Here is a 24,161-nt window from a genome sequence, read left to right as displayed (position 1 = left end):
GTTAGCAACGAGTTGCAATTAAAAAACTTTATAGCTTGAAGACATATTTGCAACAACCGATGGAAATCATTATATATGTTCTGTTGCTATAATGTTTTCATTGTGATGCTCAAGATGAAACGATTAAATATTCGTTGCTAACATGTTGCTGTCACGTTGCCGACAACATAATGTACCATCATTGCTCACAGTTTGCTCTAGAAATTTCGACAACTGATTACATATATAAGCAGTAATATTGTATTGTGTTCAATTTTGATGTCAGCAAATGTATAGCAAATATGTATATATCAACATATACAATGCATTTGTTTGCACAATATGCTATATCACGCTGGGCTATCTGGGTATATATTGTTCTGTTAGGTTAATAAATATTAAATTTTCACATAGTATCATATAACAATTTTCGGTAAAACATTAATGCAAATAAACACATTATAATTTTGCATATACTAATATTTTTACGTTTGAGAGTACAATTACAGACGTAACAAAATCCGTAAATCATACAGTTAAAGAGTGCTTATATAAAACGTATATACATGTTTTGCATTATATTAATATTGTATTCTTCTTACATTGTATTTTTAAATCATATTTTTAATATTTATAGAGGAAAGCCTCCTATTATGAGATAGGCGCTTAATATAAGATAGCGGCGTTTCTACTAAACTAATAAACGCTATCTATTGGTTTCACCATGAATTTATTGCTCTTGGATTGAAAACTATTTAGTAGAAAATTCATTATCAGATCATGCCTGTAGTTATTATAAAACAATATTTTAGAATTTGGATGTCTTCAAGTTTTATTGAGATGAGTATTTAAATCTTGTTTATTATTTAATAAATAAATATTTGGCAATATATAAATTCTTCACGTAGTGATAGAGTAAAGTCGTACTAATAGAAAAATACGGGATATGTTGAATTGTTTAATTACAGAAGTTAGATTTGATAATCGTAAAATCATAAAGTGTGGAAATCGTAATATGAGATACCAGGGTATTCCTAATATGTAATAACCAATGCTCCTATGTTATAGCGAAAATCGTTGCTAAAGTATAAATATTATTATATAATAATAAAAAAGACAACCGGAATAAACGTCGAGTGCCTATATCTGCGATACTTGATTCCAACTATCTGAAAACGAGTTCTGGGTATAATCTATCGCATGCTCATTTTTCGCGCACGCTGGCTGTGTTTGTTTGTATTTTAGAAACATTAAATAATGTTTTCTAATTGCAATACTGATATATTGAATTTTACTATCGATTTCTCGGGGCATCTCATTTTAGGAGCACAATTTTTTGACTTTGCTCACTTTTTACATTTCTTTAACTAAAAAAAAAATGGAATTTGAATTAAATTTTATGTAACGTTATTTTAAAGCTTATTGAATTCCCTTCAAAATGATCTATTATTTTTTTAAATTCTGTCTATAGACTTCTAGCATTTACCCAAAATGTACTCGGTATCTCATAGGGGCCTTTCCTCTATTAATTAATAAAGTATATTAAATGCTTAACTATCAAATTACGTAAATTTTCCTACTAACTATATATTTTATAATTCTTATTTTTTACATTTATATATGGGTTAGACCAGAATGAACGAATAAAGATAGCTGTTAAGCTAACAAAACATATATATTTAATGACTTTAAGCAGAACGTTTCGGCTTAATAAAGACCTCTTCAACCTCTTCAACAAATATCTAACCAATTCGGCTGAAGAATAAGGCTTTGTTAAATTGAATCGTTTTGCTTGAAGTTAAACATATATACATTTAATTAATTTAACATCTATTTTTATATTCTGTCTTATTAACCTTTTCATTTGTCTTTTAATATGCGCTATTGTTGTTCCTCATTATTTATAACTTTGAAGCATTGACGTACTCCTCAAGCAAAAAATTTACATTAATTTGAATAAATAAATCTATAGATATCCTTATATTGTATTGATCTTTTTTCAAAGAACAACTGGCATGTCACAAAATAATATCCTGAAAATATTCTGCGGATATTAGATATTGACATATCTCACACAGATAAGACATAAATTTGTGAATAAAATAATATATAATTCAAATCTTGGATATTTATTGTTTGAGATATTTTCATTACTCGATCCGCTTATGCCGGACAAACAAAAACTCATCATTAAATATTTGAGTCTTGTTTTGCTTATTCTTAAAGTAACTAATTTTTAACCTGTTTGATTGTACTACTATTAATTATATCCGAAGCAGATATATATACATCATAAATATATTAAAAAAGAATATTAAAACTATAAACTCAAAACTATAAAATTAAAAACTTTTGCAGTAGAATATTCTGTTTATCTGCAATCTATTTATATGAACAAGTTCATGCTTCCAAATACGAACTGACAATAAGCTCTTACTATTTGATAATGTTCTGCCTTATTTCGGAAAATAAGAGCTTCATGTTCACGACTTAAGTTTTTTGAAAGTCAGCTCTTATTATAGTAACTGATAAGTATAAAGGAATATTAATAAGCTTTTATTATCTGAATTATTCGATTATAGGTTTTACACCCTAATATGTTCGGATAAACAAAATTCCAATGTATTTATGCAGAATGTTAGATAAGTTTTGACAAAACGTTTGTGTGTCAATGGAACGAACTGAGCTGAGTTGAAAACTCCTCTACCATTTTGCAATTTTTGCAATAGTTAACAAGATATTAAATACTAAAAATCGCTCAATATAGGTTTTCAATTTTTTACTTAAATACTATCAACTTTACAGAAAAACAGCAAGAGACAAAAATGATTTATTTTCTCCTCATAAAGTTCTGAGAACTTTTTCAAAATGTTTTAGTATCGTATTTTTTCATGTTGGTAAAAATAGTTACCAATAAAAAAATGCAGTACTAAAAAGTTGATAAAAAATTCTGAAAAAATTTTCAGAACTTTATGAGAAGAAAATAAATGATTTTTGTCTCTGGCAGCTAAAAAAATGCAGTACTAAAAAGTTGATAAAAAATTCTGAAAAAATTCTTAGAGTTCTATGAGAAAAAAATTAACAATTTTTATTTCTTGCAGTTTTTTTGTAAAGTTGATAGTATTTGAGACAAGAATTATTGAAGATCAATATTTGGCAACTTTAATAATTTAATAATATCTTGTTAACTATTGTAAAAATTGCAAAATGGTAAAGAACTTTTCGATTAAGTTTAGTCCGCTCTATCTACACACGAGCGCTTTGTCAAAACTTACCAAACACCTTGTACATCTTTAATTCTTAAATTTATTAAAAGCATTAGGCTTCTCTTTTTCCTTGAAATAAAAATTTATTGTTCTTGCTAATAATATTTTATTTTAAATACAAGGAATATATACTTAATTATTTTTATAAAAATATAGCTATGAACGTAATAATAACCATAAATCAGATAGAGTTCTTATATGAGACGTTTGTACTCTTTTAATTTTGTATTTAAAAAAAATGCATCTTTATCAATATTTATGTTGATTCTTAATTTATTTAATAAAGTATAATTTTTAAATGCTTAACTATCAAATTGTTATGCGTATTACGTAAATTTACCTATCGACTATATGCTTCAGTTCTTATTCTTTTAATTAAGTAAGAAATTTATATACATCTTTTTCATTTTCTTGTTAAATATACTATTAATCCTTATTTTCCTAAATATCATGTTTATATTTTTTCTTTTTAAATGGATTGCTTTATACAGTATTTTTAACATATTGAAGTTATTAATCCTTAAATTATTAATAACTTAATTCTGCATTTTAATTTATTAGATGTAAATTATATTTTGTCAGATATTTCACAATTATAAATAAATTATAGTATTATTCGTGTCGTTAATCATAAGCATATTTTCTTTTCACAGTCTTATCTTACTTATTCCGGTTAAATATATAATGTCAAACATTTGAACGGTTTCGTAGCTACATATTTCGAAAGACTCTGCAAAATTTGTGGATAATAATTAATTGATTTACATTTTTCAAGTATTTCTGTATAAAACGTAAATTTTCATACAATCACATAATTTCCATTGCCTTTATTGACATTTACATTAGCATTTTTAATTTCTTCATTAAACAATCACGTGCAAAAATGTGTATAGATAAATACATATAAAAGAAGTAATATGCAAGAAAATATAATAACTCTGCATTTCTTTATTAAAAATCATAAACAAAATCAATAATATTCGTACACGTACAAATTATGTCAACAGGTTTTATTTACGTGAGATAGTTAAATCATCTGTGGGTAGTGGTGCATTTCGATACGAGAATCTCGAATATCATCTCGAAATTTCTCGTATCATTAAAAATATCCGAGAAAATATCATTTCCAAGATTATCATTTGTTTTTTTCGTCTCGGTCTCGTCTCGAAAAAATCGGAGAAATATCGGAATAAGAAATAAACATTATCCGTCATTTGTCTGACGTACACAATTTGCAAATTGCAAATTTACTTCCATTTTCGCCTTTTATAAACGAAAATGAAACGAGATAGTCGATATTCTTGAATGTCTCGCGATAAAATTCGAGAATCTCGAGAAACGAAAATATCAGCCCATCCAGACGAGAAAATCGTATCAATCATTTGTTTTTGTCGACACCAAATCTCGGTATCGGTATTTTCTCGTCTCGTCTCACTCGAATGCATCACTATCTGTGGGAATGTATTTAGTAATTAGTAATTATTACAATATCTTTATTATAGACCGTATATGTGAGAAACACAATCAATACTGGAAATTTAAAATGCCTATTACGATCGAAGAGCTGGATCTTCGTTGCTTAAATAATTTAATCTTGAATTACTAATACATATTATATATGTACTTGCATATATACCATATTGTAGTCTTTTTCAAACTGCGCGCCGAATTATTTTTCCGGACTAAATAAACGCATTTAAAACTACTCTAGTAATCGCGAATTAAATTGACAAGCAATTTAATAATTTGATGCTACCATCAAGTATCATATATTATAAAGATGCTAAGATATTAAAACTGTTAATAAATTTATTGCGAAAAATATTACCTCGGCTGGGACTTAAATCCGGATCTCTTGTATTCAGTATGAGCGTCCTTATAAGCCTAGGAATTAGATCACCGAAGCAAAAATTTATTAAAAATCAAAAGTTTTTTAAATTTAAGTTTATGATTAGTGTGTTCTTTTCTGATATAATGATGAATAGGATTCCTAAGATAAGTTTTTCTCAATCAGAAATATATGCTACAACATATTTTATATTTTTAAAAATTAGCAATATCATTTCGAAAAATAGTGGTTTTGCTATTTTAAAAACAATTTCAGCATACTTGATTGGAGTATTTTCCGATGATACAGAAAACATAAACAATTACAGCATTAAGGGGATTCTAAAGCCGTCTGTATTACCGACTAAATCATATAATTTTTGTATAACAAATACTTTTTTCTCTTTCACAGATCCGTTAATCCTTTTCCAGGATTAAAGTATATGCATTAATACGTGATTATGAGGTGGAATTTATGCCGAGAACGACCAAAAATTTCGAAATTGATATATTGTTCACCATTTTATAGTGTAACATGGCGTCTTAAGCTGTCAAGTCGTGACAACATTTGCTTGATACGAAAGTTTTGCAACCTGTACTTACGAAATAGTAATTCACAAATACGTAGTTTGCACGAATAAATAACGTTGAGTTCTTAGAATTAGACTTAAACGCTTCATCGCGACAAATTTGTTATACGAAAATTGACACAAACGTGCGACTGCGTGTATTATAGATTGCGTGAGATATTGGTTGGTATGGTAATATATAAAAACATATCGGTGCGCCAGAAAAACAGCGACCTCTGGTGATTTTGTCAGAGTTCGGGCTTCGCTTTAGGATCTCCTTAAGGAAATATTTACATTTAAATTTGCTCCTATAACTTCTATTGACGTCGAACAAAGTTTTTCAATGTATAAAAATATTTTACGATCAAATAGGCAAAGTTTTTTGTTCAAAAACTTAAATCAAATGTTTATTATTTACTGTAATTGTTACGGATTTGTACTATTTTAAAATTCGCGTCCGTGAACATGTCATCGAGTGCAGCTGTGTAGATAGGGGATTGGTGCTGCCAAACGGCGCTCCAATCGTGCGAGCCGGCAATTAAGGCGGCGCTGCGGTGAAGGACCCATTTTAGATTGAATGTAGGCGCGCCTGTATGCTTCTTCTTGGATTTGTTTTGTTTTTCTCTTACTTCCTGCTGTAATCAGACGTGTGTGTCCATGCGCGCCTCGTTGGTATAACTATTTTAGGAGAGGGAGACGTCCCTTAATACTCAGAGCGTAAGCAGAGCGTTGCAAAGGTTTCGCTACCGGAGTGGAGCGTTACATCCCAGACTGGTCATTCCTCGACCGGATTAAAGTGGCCGGTCGAGAGTCTGTGGAATCCCGGTCTGCGTGCGCGGGTCCGCCATTTTGACGACCCGTTCTTCGTGCGTGGTGAAGTCACGTAAAGGAAGCCGGCCTCGCGGGAAATACGATTTAGCGTTGTGCTGGAAAATACTGTGAGAGCTCTCTGGATAAATATTCGAACGGACTGAATGAATGCATGTAAATCTTTAATTCTTATTTCTTCTGGGTAAATTGCATAATCTAGTAGACTCCTATGATCGAGGCATCGTGAAACCGACTTGCCTATTGTCTGCGAACCCATGCCGATCTGCTAACCCGTATCAATTCGTCGACCAGAAGACGTGGAATGCAAACCTGGACGAGAATGGCTGGAGTAAAAGAATAAAACACATATAACTCAGCTTCGTTGACATCTAGACAACAACCACGCAATTGTAACAGTATAGTTTCCGCACTAAAAGAGGTACTTCTTGTTAGTTACGACAAATGATCGCCAGCATAATGTTAACGAAAGAAACGTTGAACTACCAATACTCGAGATAAGTAGTATCACTTAGAATATCACGTTATCATGTTAAAGGTATTCTGACAATTTTGAGGAGTGAATTGCAAAGTTGAGAATATCAACAATCTTATCCAGTTAAACATATTCTCTGTATTAATCTTTCGATTTTTGTAACATCCGTTTATTGTCTGTATGTAGATTATTCCTAACCTTAGATGATCTCGATATTAATTCATTTTCATATCTTCATCATTACGTTACTATGTATGAATAACGTTTCAAATCAGATCGAACCTAATAAGAAATGATGAGATCATAATTTAGTCTCCCATGTAAACCGATATCAGGATGGTTATACAGAACAGAACTTATTTTTTATTTACATTCTAGATTATTAATTCTTCAATTCATTATAAATTACGCCGTTATTTAATTGTATTAAAATCCATTGTCTTCTCAAGTCTGAATATTTGTAATCTCAATATCATACTTACTTTTCTATTTATTTGATCTGATTTATTACTATAGTTAAAAACTATCTAAGAATGTTCAAATTGAATATACGCCAATAATTGGTGAAAATACTGGAGATTTTATGCCATGTAAACGAGTATGTACGAATCTATCTCATTAATGAAACGAGATTGTAATTTACTAATAATCAACATTTGTTGCGTTCATGTGTGTGTCTCGTTCTTCTCTTTGGCCAACGTATTATTAAGAACAGGCGATTGCTAACATTTGGTCCTTCGAGCCAGATACGCTGGTCGGAGCAGGATGAGACTCGCACATGTGGAAGCTCGTTTAGAGCAGCAAATCACACTTAATGGTTTAACTGCCGGCTCATATGATGACTTAACAAAAGTTGGGTTAAACAATTTGAATTCTCAGAGAATACAAACTCGACTTACTGCACTCAAAGATGACTGAGAGAAATTTTTCATTATTCACGAGGCTATTGGGATAGCAATCAGAGATTTGAATTATGAGGATAAATTGTACGTTCAAAATCACTCTTATTTTTCCGAGAATTTCTTTGTCACCACCCGGGAACTCTATTTAGAAACCACCGAGCGTATATGTTTGTTACTCGATTCGGATCCTGGAGCTAACCGGATCGTCGTCTGGTCGTCTCGATCTTCATGGTCCAACCGGAACGCCATATTATCTTCAAGCCAGGTTACCTCGAATAGATCTCCCGAAATTCAACGTCAATCATGAAGATTGGCTTTCCTTTAAGGATCTATTCACCTCTCTTGTAATTACTAATCGTTCTCTCTCCTCCGTCGAAAAACTTCAGTATTTGAAGACTAGCCTTGTCGGTTCAGCTGCTCAGTTATTAACGAACATGACAGTCACTGGTGACAACTTCCAACGAGCCTGGGTAGCTCTAATCGCGTTTTACGAGAATACAAGAGTTTTGTTGAACGCGACGCTAAATTCACTACTTCATCTTAAACACATGACCAAGGAGTCAGCTGTAGAAATGGAACACCTTTATACAAATATATAGGTCACTCATGCAAATATATAGGTCACTGGAGAATTTACAACGATCAGTTGGATATTGGGATGATTTCCTCGTGTTTATAGCAGTACAGCGATTAGATTCAGAATCGGTAAAGGCTTGGGAGCAGCATTTAGGCTCCGCGAAGGAACCGCCGACTTGGCATCAATTTACTGACTTTCTGTTTTCTAGACTTTGTTCCCTACAGGCTTTTGAGAAAACTCGTTTCGTAAAACATTCGGTTAAACCGCATCAGACCACTGTGAAATCTTACTATCAAGGAGCACATACTAAAGATGACTCAATTAAAGAAAGGAAATGTCCTCTTTGTGCAGCCAATCATCATCCCTCCATATGTACTCTATACAGTACAAAGTCAGTTCCACAAAGAAGATTGATTATCAACAAACACAAATTGTGTTTCAACTGTTTGGGAACTCATCGTGTAGCGGCCTGTTGAGTTACCAAACGTTGTCGAAAGTGTGGTCACAAGCACCACATCACTATTCACTCCGGCTCATCCCAGGAAGTTAAAGGGAAAACAAGCGGTATTGACACGACTAAACCTGATAATACTTCAACGGCAACAATTGAAGAACGAAAGGTAATGCATTCCGCCGTTGTCGCATCCGTTACGACTCACTGAGTATTGTTAGCTACAGCTCAGGTTCGGATCACAGCCCCTAATGGCAATACGACTAGCGTGAGAGCCTTGATAGATCATGGATCAGAAATCTCGTTGATATCTGAAAGGACCGTCCAACGAATGAAATTAACTCGGAGGCAATTGACGATTTCTTTAATCGGTATTGGAGGCAAGTCTTCTAATAAATCGAGAGGCACAGTCAGCTTTAACCTAAGTCCACATTTTCCATCGGAGTTCAAGTGTACTATTACAGCACAAATTTTAGCCAATCTCACTTCATCAATCCCGTCAACACAACTAAATCAGGCTATGTGGCCTCACTTGAATGATTTGCAATTGGCCGATTGTCAATTTACACAACAAGGTCCTATCGACCTTATATTAGGAGCAGATGCATATAGTTTTATCATTGCGGAAGGAATAATTAAAGGAATACCGAACTCTCCTATAGCTCAACGTACCACGCTTGGATGGATTATTTCAGGACCAACCGGTAGCCAGATGGACACGAAAAATGCCCGACACTATCATGTAACTGCTACAGAAGAATTATATCACCTGCTGCACAAGTTTTGGGAATTGGAAGAAGTTCCGCCATTGAATAATCACTCGCTGACTCCAGAAGAACAAGCATGTGAGGAGCATTTTAAAATCACTCACTCAAGGGATCAAGAGGGCCGATGTGGTGAAATTATCACTCAAACAGTCCACTGATCAATTAGGAGATTCAAAAACAAAGGCCATCCGTATTGTTCATCAGTTGAGTAAACGATTTGAATCAAATCCAGTCTATGCAAAAATGTATTCTGATTTTATCCTCGAATACGCAACTCTTCAACATTCGAAGCTGGTTCCGGATTTGTCATCAGAACCAGTTCCTGCCTACTACTTACCCCACCACGGTGTTGTAAAGGAAACTAGCATTACTACCAAATTACGAGTAGTGTTTAATGGCTCTAGTAAGACGTCAACGGGAGTATCGTTGAATGACCTTTTGCATGTCGGTCCCAAGTTACAAAACGAGTTATTCGATGTATTAATTTGGTACCGACAATTTCGCTATGTTTTCTCCTCTGACATCGAGAAAATGTATCGTCAGATAAAGATCCACCCAGACGACTGGAAGTTTCAACGTATCTTATGGATAGACCAAAATGGTCACGTGTTGACTTATCAACTCACTACTGTGACATATGGATTGGCCTGCGCTCCCTTTCAAGCTCTTCGCGTTATGCTCCAGCAAATAAAAGATGGAGACAAATTTCCACTAGCGATTCCAATACTGAAACATAGCCGGTATGTAGATGACCTATTCGGAGGAGGAGATTCTATCGAACAAGCACAAGTGACTCTTCAGCAAGTGAATCAGCTCTGCATGGCGGGCGAATTTCGATTGCACAAATGGATTAGTAACTATCCGGACGTTTTAAATTCTATTCCAGAAAGCGATCAGATAACTGGCTCGATCATACCGATCGAGGAAAACTCTACTGTCTTGTCTCTTGGATTATCGTGGCATCCCACCACGGACACCTTTCGATTTATCCATCACCCTACGCAAACGGAGACCGTAACGAAACGGATTATTTTATCTACCATTGCTCGTTTATTCGATCCGCTTGGGTTTCTTTCGCCTATCATAATTAGGGCAAAGATATTGATGCAAGAAGTTTGGACTTTAAGATTGGATTGGGATGACGCAGTTCCTGCCACGACTACTAACCGATGGCTCTCGCTTGTTAATGATCTTCAAAATCTGTCTACTTTAAGTTTTCCAAGATGGATAGGTCTGAGTTCCAATCAATTATTAGAAATTCATGGGTTCTCGGACGCATCACCGCACGCTTATGCGGCGGTAGTCTATTCCCGATTAACTTCTGCCAACGGAGAAGTTTCTACACGACTTATCTGTTCCAAGACTAAAGTTACCCCGCTAAAAAGGATGACAATTCCGCGATTAGAACTCGCGGGAGCCGCTCTCCTGGCTAAACTAGTGAAACATATCCTTCAGATTCTAGATCAACGCCCTGCTTCTGTTTATTTATGGACAGACTCAACTGTTACACTCACGTGGATTAGTAATCATCCGTCACGTTGGAAAGACTTCATCCACAACAGAGTCTGCTTCATTCAAGAATCGGTACCACAAGCACGTTGGAATTTTTTCGCAGGACCAGAGAATCCTGCGGATCTAGCTACACGAGGACTGTCGGTTAAGCAACTCTCAGAACAGGAATTATGGTGGAACGGATCTATATGGTTGCGGGAATCACCTCAACATTGGCCTGAGAGACCAATCAATAAAGAAAGCGGAAAGATTCTTGATGAAAGACCTGTTAAAGTGGCAATAACTTGCGCTTATCAAACTGAAGATTGGGATCTTATATCTAGATATTCTAACTTAACGAGGCTACTTCGAATTACTGCTCTTTGTCGACGGGCTATTAATCGATTTCGGAAGGTTCCTAATTCTTCAATGACGAATCCCATCACTACCGTTGAATTACAATCAGCCAAACAATTTTGGGTGAAGGCAGTACAACGGTCTGTCTTTGCTCAAGAACTTAGACTAATTTCCAGTGGAGAACCGTTTCCAACCTCACACCCACTTTCTAGACTTACGCCCTTCAAGGATGCTTCCAGTATTCTAAGGGTGGGGGGACGCCTTCGGGAGTCATCCTTGAGCATAGAAGCCAAACATCCGGCAATTCTACCGAGACATTCCCCACTTTCAACCTTAATCATTGCAGATTCTCACAGAAGGACATGACATGGTGGTACTCAAATTACATTGTGCACCATACGTGAGGAATTCTGGATCCTTGGGGGTCGCGCGCCAGTCAAAAGTTATATTCTTAAATGCCATCAATGTGCACGTTACCGTAGTATGAGGGCGCAACAGTTAATGGGTCAACTTCCCAGAGAAAGAGTCACCCCATCTTGTCCATTTTTAAATACTGGTGTTGATTATGCCGGGCCACTGTCTATTAAAACCTGGAAAGGAAAGAATTCTAGAACCTATAAAGCATATGTTGCACTCTTTGTCTGTTTGTCAACATCCGCGACTCACATCGAATTAGTTACTGATTACACCGCGGAAGCCTTCATTGCGGCCTATAAAAGATTTACGGGACGAAGAGGTATTTGTACTACGCTTTGGAACAACTGTGGCACCAATTTCAAGGGCGCTAACCTTACCTTACAACGACTATTCTCTGCTGCTACCTCAGAATCACAGCACCTTGCTACCTTATTGGCCAACGATGGCACACAATGGAGGTTCAATCCCCCATCAGCTCCACACTTTGGTGGCATATGGGAGGCGGGGGTCAAATCAATGAAGTATCATCTTCATCGAACGATCGGAGACGCATTGTTAACTTTCGAAGAAATGACCACTCTTCTCGTACAAATTGAGGCGATACTCAACTCGAGACCAATAGTCCCTTGCAGCGACGATCCAGAAGACTTCAACGTTCTGACCCCCGGGCATTTCCTTATGGGTTGTACTCCCACTGTTGTGCCCGAACCATCTTTACAAGACACGCGCCTTTCACGTCTTTCTAGATGGCAACTCCTGAGGCAGATGATTGACAGTTTCTGGACCAGATGTTCTAAAGAATGTCTGCAGCGATACCACTCCATATCCAAGTGGAAAAGAGATTCTAATTCGATCGCTGAAGGTTCCGTAGTATTAGTTATCGACGAGAGATACCCATCAGCGAAATGGCCTCTTGGGAGAATTGTCTCGGTTCACCCAGGTAAAGACGGGTTAGTCCGGGTTGCGACAGTGAAAACACAAACATCCACATTAAAGAGACCGATTGTAAAACTCTGCTCGCTTCCAATTCCGATTAACAGTCCTTAGTTTAATTCGTTAACACTGATTAACGAAGGCGGGCGGAATGTTACGGATTTGTACTATTTTAAAATTCGCGTCCGTGAACATGTCATCGAGTGCAGCTGTGTAGATAGGGGATTGGTGCTGCCAAACGGCGCTCCAATCGTGCGAGCCGGCAATTAAGGCGGCGCTGCGGTGAAGGACCCATTTTAGATTGAATGTAGGCGCGCCTGTATGCTTCTTCTTGGATTTGTTTTGTTTTTCTCTTACTTCCTGCTGTAATCAGACGTGTGTGTCCATGCGCGCCTCGTTGGTATAACTATTTTAGGAGAGGGAGACGTCCCTTAATACTCAGAGCGTAAGCAGAGCGTTGCAAAGGTTTCGCTACCGGAGTGGAGCGTTACATCCCAGACTGGTCATTCCTCGACCGGATTAAAGCGGCCGGTCGAGAGTCTGTGGAATCCCGGTCTGCGTGCGCGGGTCCGCCATTTTGACGACCCGTTCTTCGTGCGTGGTAAAGTCACGTAAAGGAAGCCGGCCTCGCGGGAAATACGATTTAGCGTTGTGCTGGAAAATACTGTGAGAGCTCTCTGGATAAATATTCGAACGGACTGAATGAATGCATGTAAATCTTTAATTCTTATTTCTTCTGGGTAAATTGCATAATCTAGTAGACTCCTATGATCGAGGCATCGTGAAACCGACTTGCCTATTGTCTGCAAACCCATGCCGATCTGCTAACTCGTATCAATTCGTCGACCAGAAGACGTGGAATGCAAACCTGGACGAGAATGGCTAGAGTAAAAGAATAAAATAAAACACATATAACTCAGCTTCGTTGACATCTAGACAACAACCACGCAATTGTAACAGTATAGTTTCCACACTAAAAGAGGTACTTCTTGTTAGTTACGACAAATGATCGCCAGCATAATGTTAACGAAAGAAACGTTGAACTACCAATACTCGAGATAAGTAGTATCACTTAGAATATCACGTTATCATGTTAAAGGTATTCTGACAATTTTGAGGAGTGAATTGCAAAGTTGAGAATATCAACAATCTTATCCAGTTAAACATATTCTCTGTATTAATCTTTCGATTTTTGTAACATCCGTTTATTGTCTGTATGTAGATTAGTCCTAACCTTAGATGATCTCGATATTAATTCATTTTCATATCTTCATCATTACGTTACTATGTATGAATAACGTTTCAAATCAGATCGAACCTAATAAGAAATGATGAGATCATAATTTAGTCTCCCATGTAAACCGATATCAGAATAGTTATACAGAACAGAACTTATTTTTTATTTACATTAAACATATTCTCTGTATTAATCTTTCGATTTTTGTAACATCCGTTTATTGTCTGTATGTAGATTAGTCCTAACCTTAGATGATCTCGATATTAATTCATTTTCATATCTTCATCATTACGTTACTATGTATGAATAACGTTTCAAATCAGATCGAACCTAATAAGAAATGATGAGATCATAATTTAGTCTCCCATGTAAACCGATATCAGGATGGTTATACAGAACAGAACTTATTTTTTATTTACATTCTAGATTATTAATTCTCCAATTCATTATAAATTACGTCGTTATTTAATTGTATTAAAGTCCATTGTCTTCTCAAGTCTGAATATTTGTAATCTCAATATCATACTTAGTTTTCTATTTATTCGATCTGATTTATTACTATAGTTAAAAACTATCTAAGAATGTTCAAATTGAATATACGCCAATAATTGGTGAAAATACTGGAGATTTTATGCCATGTAAACGAGTATGTACGAATTTATCTCATTAATAAAACGAGATTGTAATTTACTAATAATATAATCAACATTTGTTGCGTTCATGTGTGTGTCTCGTTCTTCTCTTTGGCCGACGTATTATTAAGAACAGGCGATTGCTAACAGTAATTGAAATATAAATTGAAATAATTAAATTTTTTGTTTAATGTGTATTTGTAAATACATATTAATGTATTCATTTAATTTTAATGTCCCGTAAAATGCTAATTAAATTTTTTTTTAAATACAAACAAATTTTATCAAATTTATTTTGCTTTGTTATCATAAGTAAAAAACTTAATTAATACTTTGAAAATTTGCGTGATAAAAATTAATTTTTAGATGTATTTCTTTCTTTAGAACATTTTTTCAATTTTACAGAGCGGAAATATTACGCAATAATTATACAATATTTTTAAAAAATCAAATTTTATATAATTCTTATCAAAATTGTTTAATAACAAAAATATTTAAAACTAAAAATAAAGCACAATTTTATTGTAATATAGGTTTTAAAAGTAAAAAGAAATTCTTAGAATTAGTTATATTTGCACAACTAAATGCTTATACTAAAATTATTTACATATTAAGTTATATTTACAAACTAAATGTTAAATATTTTTATCCTTTTTTTTTTAATTTCAGTGTTACATCATGGGCAATATTATCTATTATTAATTATTGCTTAATCGTCTCTTAATAAGCTTTCAATTATTACTAATGTTGTTATCAATTATTCAGGTAAGCATTTTAAAGTTTCGTACAATGGTACCTGATGTAGCCTGTGCCTATATATTTCGCGGTCATCTTCACGAATTCTTCCAGCGTTCTCCTTTTCCTTAGTGTCTTTTTTTACTATTTTCACCTTTTACGACTCTCGTTCAGACTTTTCATGTTTCTTTTGTGCTTCTCATGTTTCTTTATCTCTTTTTTATTCTCCTATATTTATTTTACTAATCTAATTAATAAAATCGCATCATTTTCTCAATAATAAATTCACGTCCTCATTTTTAATTATCGCCGTTGGCCTGTTACCACTTGATTATTATAAGTAGCGGGATTCGACGGTGGGGATTGTAGAAGCCACGTTTCTTGAGCAACAGTCTTCTTGGTAGCATCGGGCACGATCAGTTACTGGTAGGACGCGTCTCTCTTCTCATCGATGATCGAAACCGTGAAACAAATCACGATCATACTTTCTCGGCATTCCTCGTTCAAGCGTGCTGAACTCGGCAGAAGGTCGCGGTCACGAGGTTTCTGAATTTGTGAAACTAACAATCTCGCAAGATTTCGATATTTTTAAAGAAAAGTGAGTATTCTACCAAAAATTAATATTTTAAAATTTTCTAGTTAATATGCCACAAGGTTTTTCAAAAACAAATAGTATTATGTATCAGCTCTTACGATATCTTGTAGTTATATGTATACACCAAAGTACACAAATTTGTACACCTCGCCTCAGTAATTCATAAAATTTTAACTTGATAAGACAGCAAACTGATTGAAAGCAATTATCATGTGTACTCGAAAATTTTGTTTACGTCGAAATTTACCGCAAACATGTAAGTTCCGGGGGGATCCCGTTTTCCAACAAATCGATTGTCTACACTAGTTTAGAGCATCGTTTGCCTACATTTTTGCCGACAGTACGTTTGCGCTCAAAAATTATTGCATATTGCTTGATTGCCTACCTACATGTACTATTCTCTGTTTTAAAACGTAAATTTTCTGCTTTAAAAACACAAATTCTTTGTTTTAAAACAAATTCTCTGCTTTGGGAGGAAATACCTTTAGGAGACTAAAAAAACGGCAATTTTCAAATATTTTTTAAATAAAAAATATTTATATTTGACTAATTATTTCAAAATTTTTTGTGCTACTTTGTCTATCTTTTAAGTATATAAATATATTTCTTTTTACAAAATATTAAAAAATACTAAAGCTGCAGCGCCGCAAATAACAGAGGTGGCGATGTGAGTTGCCAATCGGCGGGACACATAGCTCCTGTTATATTGATCTGAAACAGACAGAAAACATTTTTTCTAATTAATCAGATGTATACGCTCTATGTGAATATAAAAAAGTGAAAAAAAAGTAAAAATTGAAAAAATAACGCATGTTTGAAAAAAAATTTTGAATTTTTCACAAAATTTTCGTTGAAATTTTGCAATAAAAAACTTTTTTTAATAACTTTTATAAACATTTAGGTTCACATAGAAGGTAATTATAATAGCTTAATTGTATCTACAATTTGAAGAGGATTGGTTAAGTAGTTTCTGAGCTATCTTGTACGCCAATTTTAAAAATGACGTTTTGAGAAAAACGCGTTCGAAGTTTTGAAAGATAAAAACTATATGATTTCATTCTACGTGTGGCCACCTAATTATCTTTGAAGTAAATCAACACTCTCCAAAACATCTGGTCAGTTACCTGAGCAGATAATAATATCGGAGAAGGGATTATGAGAGAGGGGATTACAATAGGCGGATCCCCCTTTGTTCCGATCGTATGACTATTGGCACGCTCTGAAACTCCGAAAACTTAAATTTCATAGACTTAACATATCAAGCGTTTTTATAGAATATTTATATATCACTTTTCTTTTTTTTGACACATTTTCTTTTTCTTTTGTCAAAATTACAGTTTTATTGCCCGAACTCAAGCCGTTCTCGCCGCCGAACTACGAACAGATTTTGTACATTTTATTTCGTTACTTTATTTTATTTCGCCTACTCTATATTTTAGTACATTTTATTTCGTCACTTCATTTTATTTCGCCTACTCTATATTTTTTTATTTATTTATTTCATCACATCATTTCAAAAACACGACAACCGTTTATACATGTTTACTTTTATCTTTTAACTTTCATAATTTACTCATTTTATATAATGTTTACGCTATTACATGTCCACTTTCAACCTTGATGTTGGTTTCTTTCTTATCACGTCCTTATTTATCTATCTTCAATAATTATCTACATGTTTTAAATAATTGTTTGACTATGTTTTTTTGTTTCTCAATGTATCATATTTTGCTGTAACAATTTAATTTATAATATTTGTTTAGAAAATTTTTTTACAAATCGTCAAAAAACAATAATCAACATATTAAATATAAACACTACAGACTTTTCGACACCGATCGAGTCATTATCAATGTGATAAAAATTGAAATTACAAAGTAAACTTAGTCGTTATGAGTACATAAATAATTATAATAAATAATTATAAAAATAATAGAAAAAATGCATAAATTACTGTATCATATTCGAAAGTCCATGTGTTTTGTGGTTCATGATCGACAACTATTGTACATATTTGATTAGATGATTGAAACTTTATTCATCCGCAATAATTATTGAGTGTCCTACTGTATGGAATTCGGTCTTTATATAAATATGAGTTCTTAATAAATATGAGTCCAAAATACAAAATTAGATCTAAAAGAATCAAATGGTAAAAACGCAATCAAGATTTAACGTAGTCAAATGAAATAAAAAGAAGCAATAAAGCGATATGTGTCAAGAGACATCGTAACATAACAATTGTTATGTTAATAAGATACGTAAATAAGGACGTGAAAAAGAAGCAATAAAGCGATATGTTTCAAGAGACATTGTAACATAATACAATTGTTTTCCTCTCTTGACACATATCGCTTTATTGCTTCTTTTTATTTCATTCGACTGTTAAATCTTGATTTTTTACCATTTGATTCTTTTGGATCTAATTTTATATTTAATTACATACATGAGTGTCCTAAATTAACCCCTTGAGTGTCAGTGACGCACATATGCGCAGAAAAAAGTCGTGTCATTTTCGTCTCATGACGCATATGTGCGCATTTGAAAAAAAACATGTTTATACTTCATCGATTCGACTGTAATTTGTTAAATCATGGTTTTTGAGGTCGCTGAATCCAAATTTGAAATCGGATTTTCAAAATTCAAAATGGCGGATCCAATATGGCAGACGCAAATTCGAAAAATGGTTTGATTTCTACAAAAATTTGTATCTCCAATTTGTAAACCATGAATGGTTTGCTGAATTTTTATTTGTCATAATGTATCCGAATTTCAGATACCTAGAGTCAGGACTCAAATTCTAAATTCGCGATCACGAACATCTAGATACAAATTTTTGTAGAAATCAATCCATTTTTCGAATTTGCGTCCGCCATATTGGATCTGTCATTTTGAATTTTGAAAATCCGATTTCAGATTCGGATTCAGCGACCTCCAAAACCATAACACTAAAATTATAGGATAAATCAATGAAAATTTTTTTCCAAGACAAAAATGGCACGAAAAGCTGATTTTCGCCTGACAGCTAAGGGGTTAAAATACTACAGCAAGAAAGTTTTCAAAAGAATAAGATATAAAAGTATAAAACTTATAATTTATCGTTCCAAGCAATTTTTTAAATACAATGATTTAAGATCAAATCTCTGTGTAATTATAGATTACAGTTAAACGGCTATCAAGTTATATTTATCTATCCATGTGTTTTTCAGTTTAATTAGAAACTTAAGAGACTTAAATGATAGATATATAAAATTTAAAAATATTAGATTAAAATAAAAAAAAACATCGTGGCTCCGAGAATAAATCAAATATAAATGAAATATTTTACTACTACTTTGCCTATATGAAGTATTCCACGTCAAACCGGGTACCTTTGAAATATTATTATTTTTATTACTTCTTTTTAAATTTGCTGATATATTCTACAGATAAAAATATGAGACATTGGTCAGACACATATTTCGCGGAAAAATTTAAAATTGTCACATATTTGCAAACACATATTTTTATCTGTAAAATATATCAGCAAATTTAAAAAAAAATAACTCACATTTTTTACTTTATTGGTACACTAATGATTTAACGAGAATCTCGCCATTAAACAAGGAGTTCATTATATAAAACAATTTAGAAAATTAACATATGAAATTTCACTATTGGATATGGTGTATTGAAGAACTTACAATCTAAAAAAGAGATACCAGGATAATTGTATGGACTCTAATATCATGGAATAGCGACAAAGGTTAAAATTTATATTATATCAAACTGAAAAAAGCTCTGAACCGAAACATATTTGTATTATTTGTATTCTTATATCTTATTAAATATAATAACTACTGCATTATTGTAAATCCAATTGCTCAATTATTGGTCGTAACATTAATTTGATTTGCTGTACAAACTTTCGAGCGTTATATTATATTTAATTGTTGTACAGTCGAACCTCCGTAAAGTTAACCTCCGTAAAAGTCATGTCTTAACCTCCCACATAATAATCGAGCACATATGCTCGCGCATGCGCATTTGTTTAGTTTGACGAAGGTTGGTCGGTTCCGACAAGTTATTTTTATAGAGGTTTGACTGTATTTTATTTGTTATGTTTATCTACAGCGCGCGGCGGCAAATAATTCTTAACAAATATTACACCTAACACACGGTATTTCCTTTGCAAAAAAATAAAAAGTGATATTACGGCCAATGTAGGTATAATATCCGTTACTAGGTGATATACTTTAGTGATCACTTATAGAATAATTTGTTAAGTAGCTCGCGATTACATATGTTAATGTACTAATACAATGGCCATTATGTATTATTACACATTTTTACTTACAAGCATTTCAAAACATTTTTAAGATGCATTTTAGCATTTAATTATACATACTTCCTTATTATTCTTAAACTTGAATGCATCATCACATGAATATATGTATATTTAAGTTTTGTTTACTAATTAAGATTTTGTTTTTCTCTCTTTTTTGAGGTTTTTATATTAAAATAATGATTTCATAAATTAATTGTAATTCTATTGTTACTCAATAGTATATGTTATATGTACCATAGATTTTTAATACTGAACAATCTACTGAATAGTATATGCGGACGAAGTTATGTATACGTATGTCATATATACATTTGCATACATCCTGTAGTATTTTATTTTTTCGTTAATTTTGTATCCTAGTGATGTGTTTTTAAATCTATTTTTTGTAAAAAGTTACATTCATGTTTCTCTCTGAGCCATTATGCAGTTTCGACATTTTTAGAAATAATATTCTAAGTAATAAATGTTAACTGTAATCTATAATTAATAGGAATCTTATTAGACTGTAAGAACAATGTAATTTGCAATTAATTAGCCAACTTTAAGTTTATATTTCTCATAAATTAGTATGTGGAACGATAAATTGCAAATACTTCTATAACTTTTACTTATGTAAGTTTTTATATTACTTTTGTATAAGTTAATATTTTTGATAATCATTTGGTTATTTATTACATAGCTAATTTGGCATTTGGATAAAGAAGAACGAGCTAAATTGTCGGGAATTATCATCTTGGAATTTGCGTTACTTATGTAATTTCGATTTATATTTTATATTAATAAAGACCCGAATTGAAGAGTCAAAAAGTTTTATTTTTATTTTATTTATTTTGTTACATTCACACAAAAATAAAGAGTTTTCTGTGCATCCGAATAGCCCATGTACGCTCTGATGGACTTTTTTATATTTTTCATTAACATTTTAGGTCAAATCATTTTAATATCTTTAGCTTTTTAATCATTCATTTTAACGAAATATAATCTAATTGTTTTTTAATATATTTCTTATCTTTACTTTAATTTTATAAATTAATATTTAAAAAATAATTTTTATGCTTTTACATCACAAATAATAGATCTTAAAAATGAACAATATAATATATTATAGGGCCGTATATGTGAGATAAGACAAACTATAGAAATCAAATCCTTAAACGGTCTAGCTGGATCTTAAATGCTTGTATGATTCTTGTGTGAATTTATATACAACGTATGTAGTCCCCAGAAACTCGCGCCGAAATGATTTTTCGGTCTTGAAAACGGTAACTCTACTAAACTACAGCAGTAATATTTTAATATCTTTTATGCATATTATTGCGACTGAAGATTTTGTAAAGTCAAAACTACACCCAAAAAAAAAATAACCCGATAAGCGGGATATTACTCTTAGCATTTCCTCTAAACAAAAAATCTTAAATGAATCAGGCGCGTGTATTTATAACACGTATTCATCTATAAAAATGAGGACTCATGAGCTACGATCAAAAATAAATTCCTCTATAGAAAATTCTATCATAATAACTCGAATAGCCTTTTGAAATAAAAGAATATGCAAGATACTTCTTGTACCTCAAGACGTGCTATCCTAGCTACACATTACTGTATATATATATATCTCAAGAAGACTCCTATATTGAAAGGAATATTATTCTCTATAAACGAGAGTATTTTTTGGATTATGTAAAAACCACTTCCTCTAATAAGCATATGACAATCGGGTATATAACATACAGAAAAATATCATTCTATTGCCAAAAAAAGCAATTATTCATTTTGTTTTTCTTCTTTTAAGTAACGGTTACTTTCAATAAAGAATATTTTCTTGCTAGTAGTTTTAAAATGTATTCATCCCAAGTTTTAGAAGTACTTAATATCATATATTCAAAATAAAAATTTATTCTCTTTTGAAGTATATTATAAAATTTTATCGAAAAAAAGTTAGATTTGATTAACTTGAATATTTAATAATATATTGATATAAGAAAATTTATTTGATCAGAAAAATTTGGTATATTTCTTTCAGTTCTATACACAACAGATTTAGGAAAAGCGAAACATAGTTTAGAAACAAGAAATTTTTTTCTTGTTTGAAGTAATTCATATTTTATTTTAAATAAATATTTATTTTGGGACCAAATTATGCATACAACATGACTTTTATATTGTTCCAATAGTATTTTTTCATATAATATTTATCTTAATTATTTTGAATTAATAAATACCAGCGTGTTATTTCGTTTCTATGTAACCTCATCAAATATTAATAATATAAAACTGTCATCATGAAATTAAGAAGTAAGTTACAGTAGGAGGTATGCCGTTGGCAATGACTCGATCACAAGCGTGCGATTAGCTCAGTGTAAATGTATTGGGCTTGCCGTTCTAGGGATCGTAGATTCAAATCTTACCGGCGCCGGCGATGTAATGCGTTTTTCAATAATTAATTGTAATTAATAAGACGAAATATAAGTATGCGAAACAGTAAAAGTATAAATTAAACTAGAAAAATAAAAAGCAATAATAACAAAAGAATAATTTTTTTCATTAGGATATAACCATAATTTTTTTATTACAAGTAAATATGATATTTAATTCAAGCAAAGAGATTCTTCTATTATTAAAAGGATTGCAATCTTAAAGCCAACCCCTGTCATAGGTAAACGAAATTCCTCTACTTGGAGAGTATTCTCTCGATGTCATATATAAATGGAAAATCCTCTAACATTAATACGGAACCGCTAAACGGCAGAATATTTTTTTTTGGGTGTAGTTTCGTGGGATTTAACATACTTTTAACATTAAAATTATATATATATATATATACATATATATTATAATAGTTTATTATAACTTATGAAACGCGCGCCGAAATGACTTTCGATTTTAGCTCGAGTTAAGTTGATTACATTTGATTCTGGTTTTTGACAAGGCTAAGATCTCGGTAGTCTAGAAGCTTGGAACAACCAAAAAAAAAATATTCTACCGTTTAGCGGTTCCGTATTAATGTTAGAGGATTTTCCATTTATATATGACCTCGAGAGGATACTCTCCAAAGTAGAGGAATTTCGTTTATTTATGACAGGTTGGCTTTAAGATTGCAATCCTCTTAATAATAAAAGAATCTCTTTGCTTGAATTAAATATCATATTTACTTGTAATAAGAAAATTAAGGTTATATCTTAATGAAAAAAATAATTCTTTTGTTATTATTGCTTTTTATTTTTCAGTATTAATTTATACTTTTACTGTTTCGCATACTTATATTCCGTCTTATTAACTACAATTAATTATTGAAAAACGCATCGCATGGCCGACAAGATTTGAACCTACGATCCCTAGAACGGCAAGTCTGGAGGCCCGTCTATAATACACGGAGTAAGAAGTAAGAGTAAGAAATTGACCAATCACAGTCGATTATTCTTCTCGCATTCGACTGTGATTGGTCAATTTCTTACTCTTACTTCTTACTCCGTGTATTGTAGACGGGCCTTAATACATTTACACTGAGCTAATCGCACGCTTGTGATCGAGTCATTGCCAATTATACCTCCTATTGTAACCATTCTTAATTTCATGATGACAGTTTCATATTATTAATATTTGATGAGGATACATAGAAACGAAATAACACGCTGGTATTTATTAATTCAAAATAATTAAAATAAATATTATATGAAAAAACACCATTGTGGAACAATATAAAAGTCATGTTGCATGCACAATTTGGTCCCAAAATAAATATTTATTTAAATTGAAAATATGAATTACTTCAAACAAGAAAAAAATTTCTTGTTTC

At 32.5% G+C, this 24,161-nt stretch overlaps 3 protein-coding genes across 4 annotated transcripts in view; all 3 read left to right on the top strand.

Moving 5' to 3' along the window:
• Positions 1-9,884: 9,884 nt before the first annotated feature.
• On the top strand, positions 9,885-11,855 carry LOC108758300 (uncharacterized). Its single transcript, XM_018503177.1, has one exon. The coding sequence runs from the start codon at positions 9,885-9,887 to the stop codon at positions 11,853-11,855; it is 1,971 nt and encodes a 656-aa protein (XP_018358679.1).
• A 117-nt stretch (positions 11,856-11,972) lies between these two features.
• On the top strand, positions 11,973-12,953 carry LOC108758299 (uncharacterized). The gene has a single exon (XM_018503176.1). It carries the CDS (start codon positions 11,973-11,975, stop codon positions 12,951-12,953), a length of 981 nt encoding a protein of 326 aa, XP_018358678.1.
• Positions 12,954-15,815: 2,862 nt separating this feature from the next.
• Positions 15,816-24,161, top strand: part of bond (elongation of very long chain fatty acid james bond protein) — a 15,368-nt gene continuing 7,022 nt past the window's right edge. For both annotated transcript variants that reach the window (XM_018503213.1, XM_018503214.1), the window contains exon 1: positions 15,816-16,041. The gene's annotated coding sequence lies outside the window, so the exon portion shown is untranslated. The remainder of the gene's footprint in view (positions 16,042-24,161) is intronic.

The sequence above is a fragment of the Trachymyrmex cornetzi genome, unplaced genomic scaffold (genome assembly GCF_001594075.2).
Source record: "Trachymyrmex cornetzi isolate Tcor2-1 unplaced genomic scaffold, Tcor1.1 scaffold156, whole genome shotgun sequence".
NCBI classification, from domain to species: domain Eukaryota; kingdom Metazoa; phylum Arthropoda; class Insecta; order Hymenoptera; family Formicidae; genus Trachymyrmex; species Trachymyrmex cornetzi.
The sequence above is the reverse complement of the archived record's forward strand: the minus strand, read 5'-3'. Positions and strand labels throughout refer to the sequence as shown.

Excerpts from the sequence above, each read along its gene's own strand:
- LOC108758300 (XM_018503177.1), top strand. The coding sequence starts at position 9,885 with ATGTATTCTGATTTTATCCTCGAATACGCAACTCTTCAACATTCGAAG.
- LOC108758299 (XM_018503176.1), top strand. The coding sequence starts at position 11,973 with ATGAGGGCGCAACAGTTAATGGGTCAACTTCCCAGAGAAAGAGTCACC.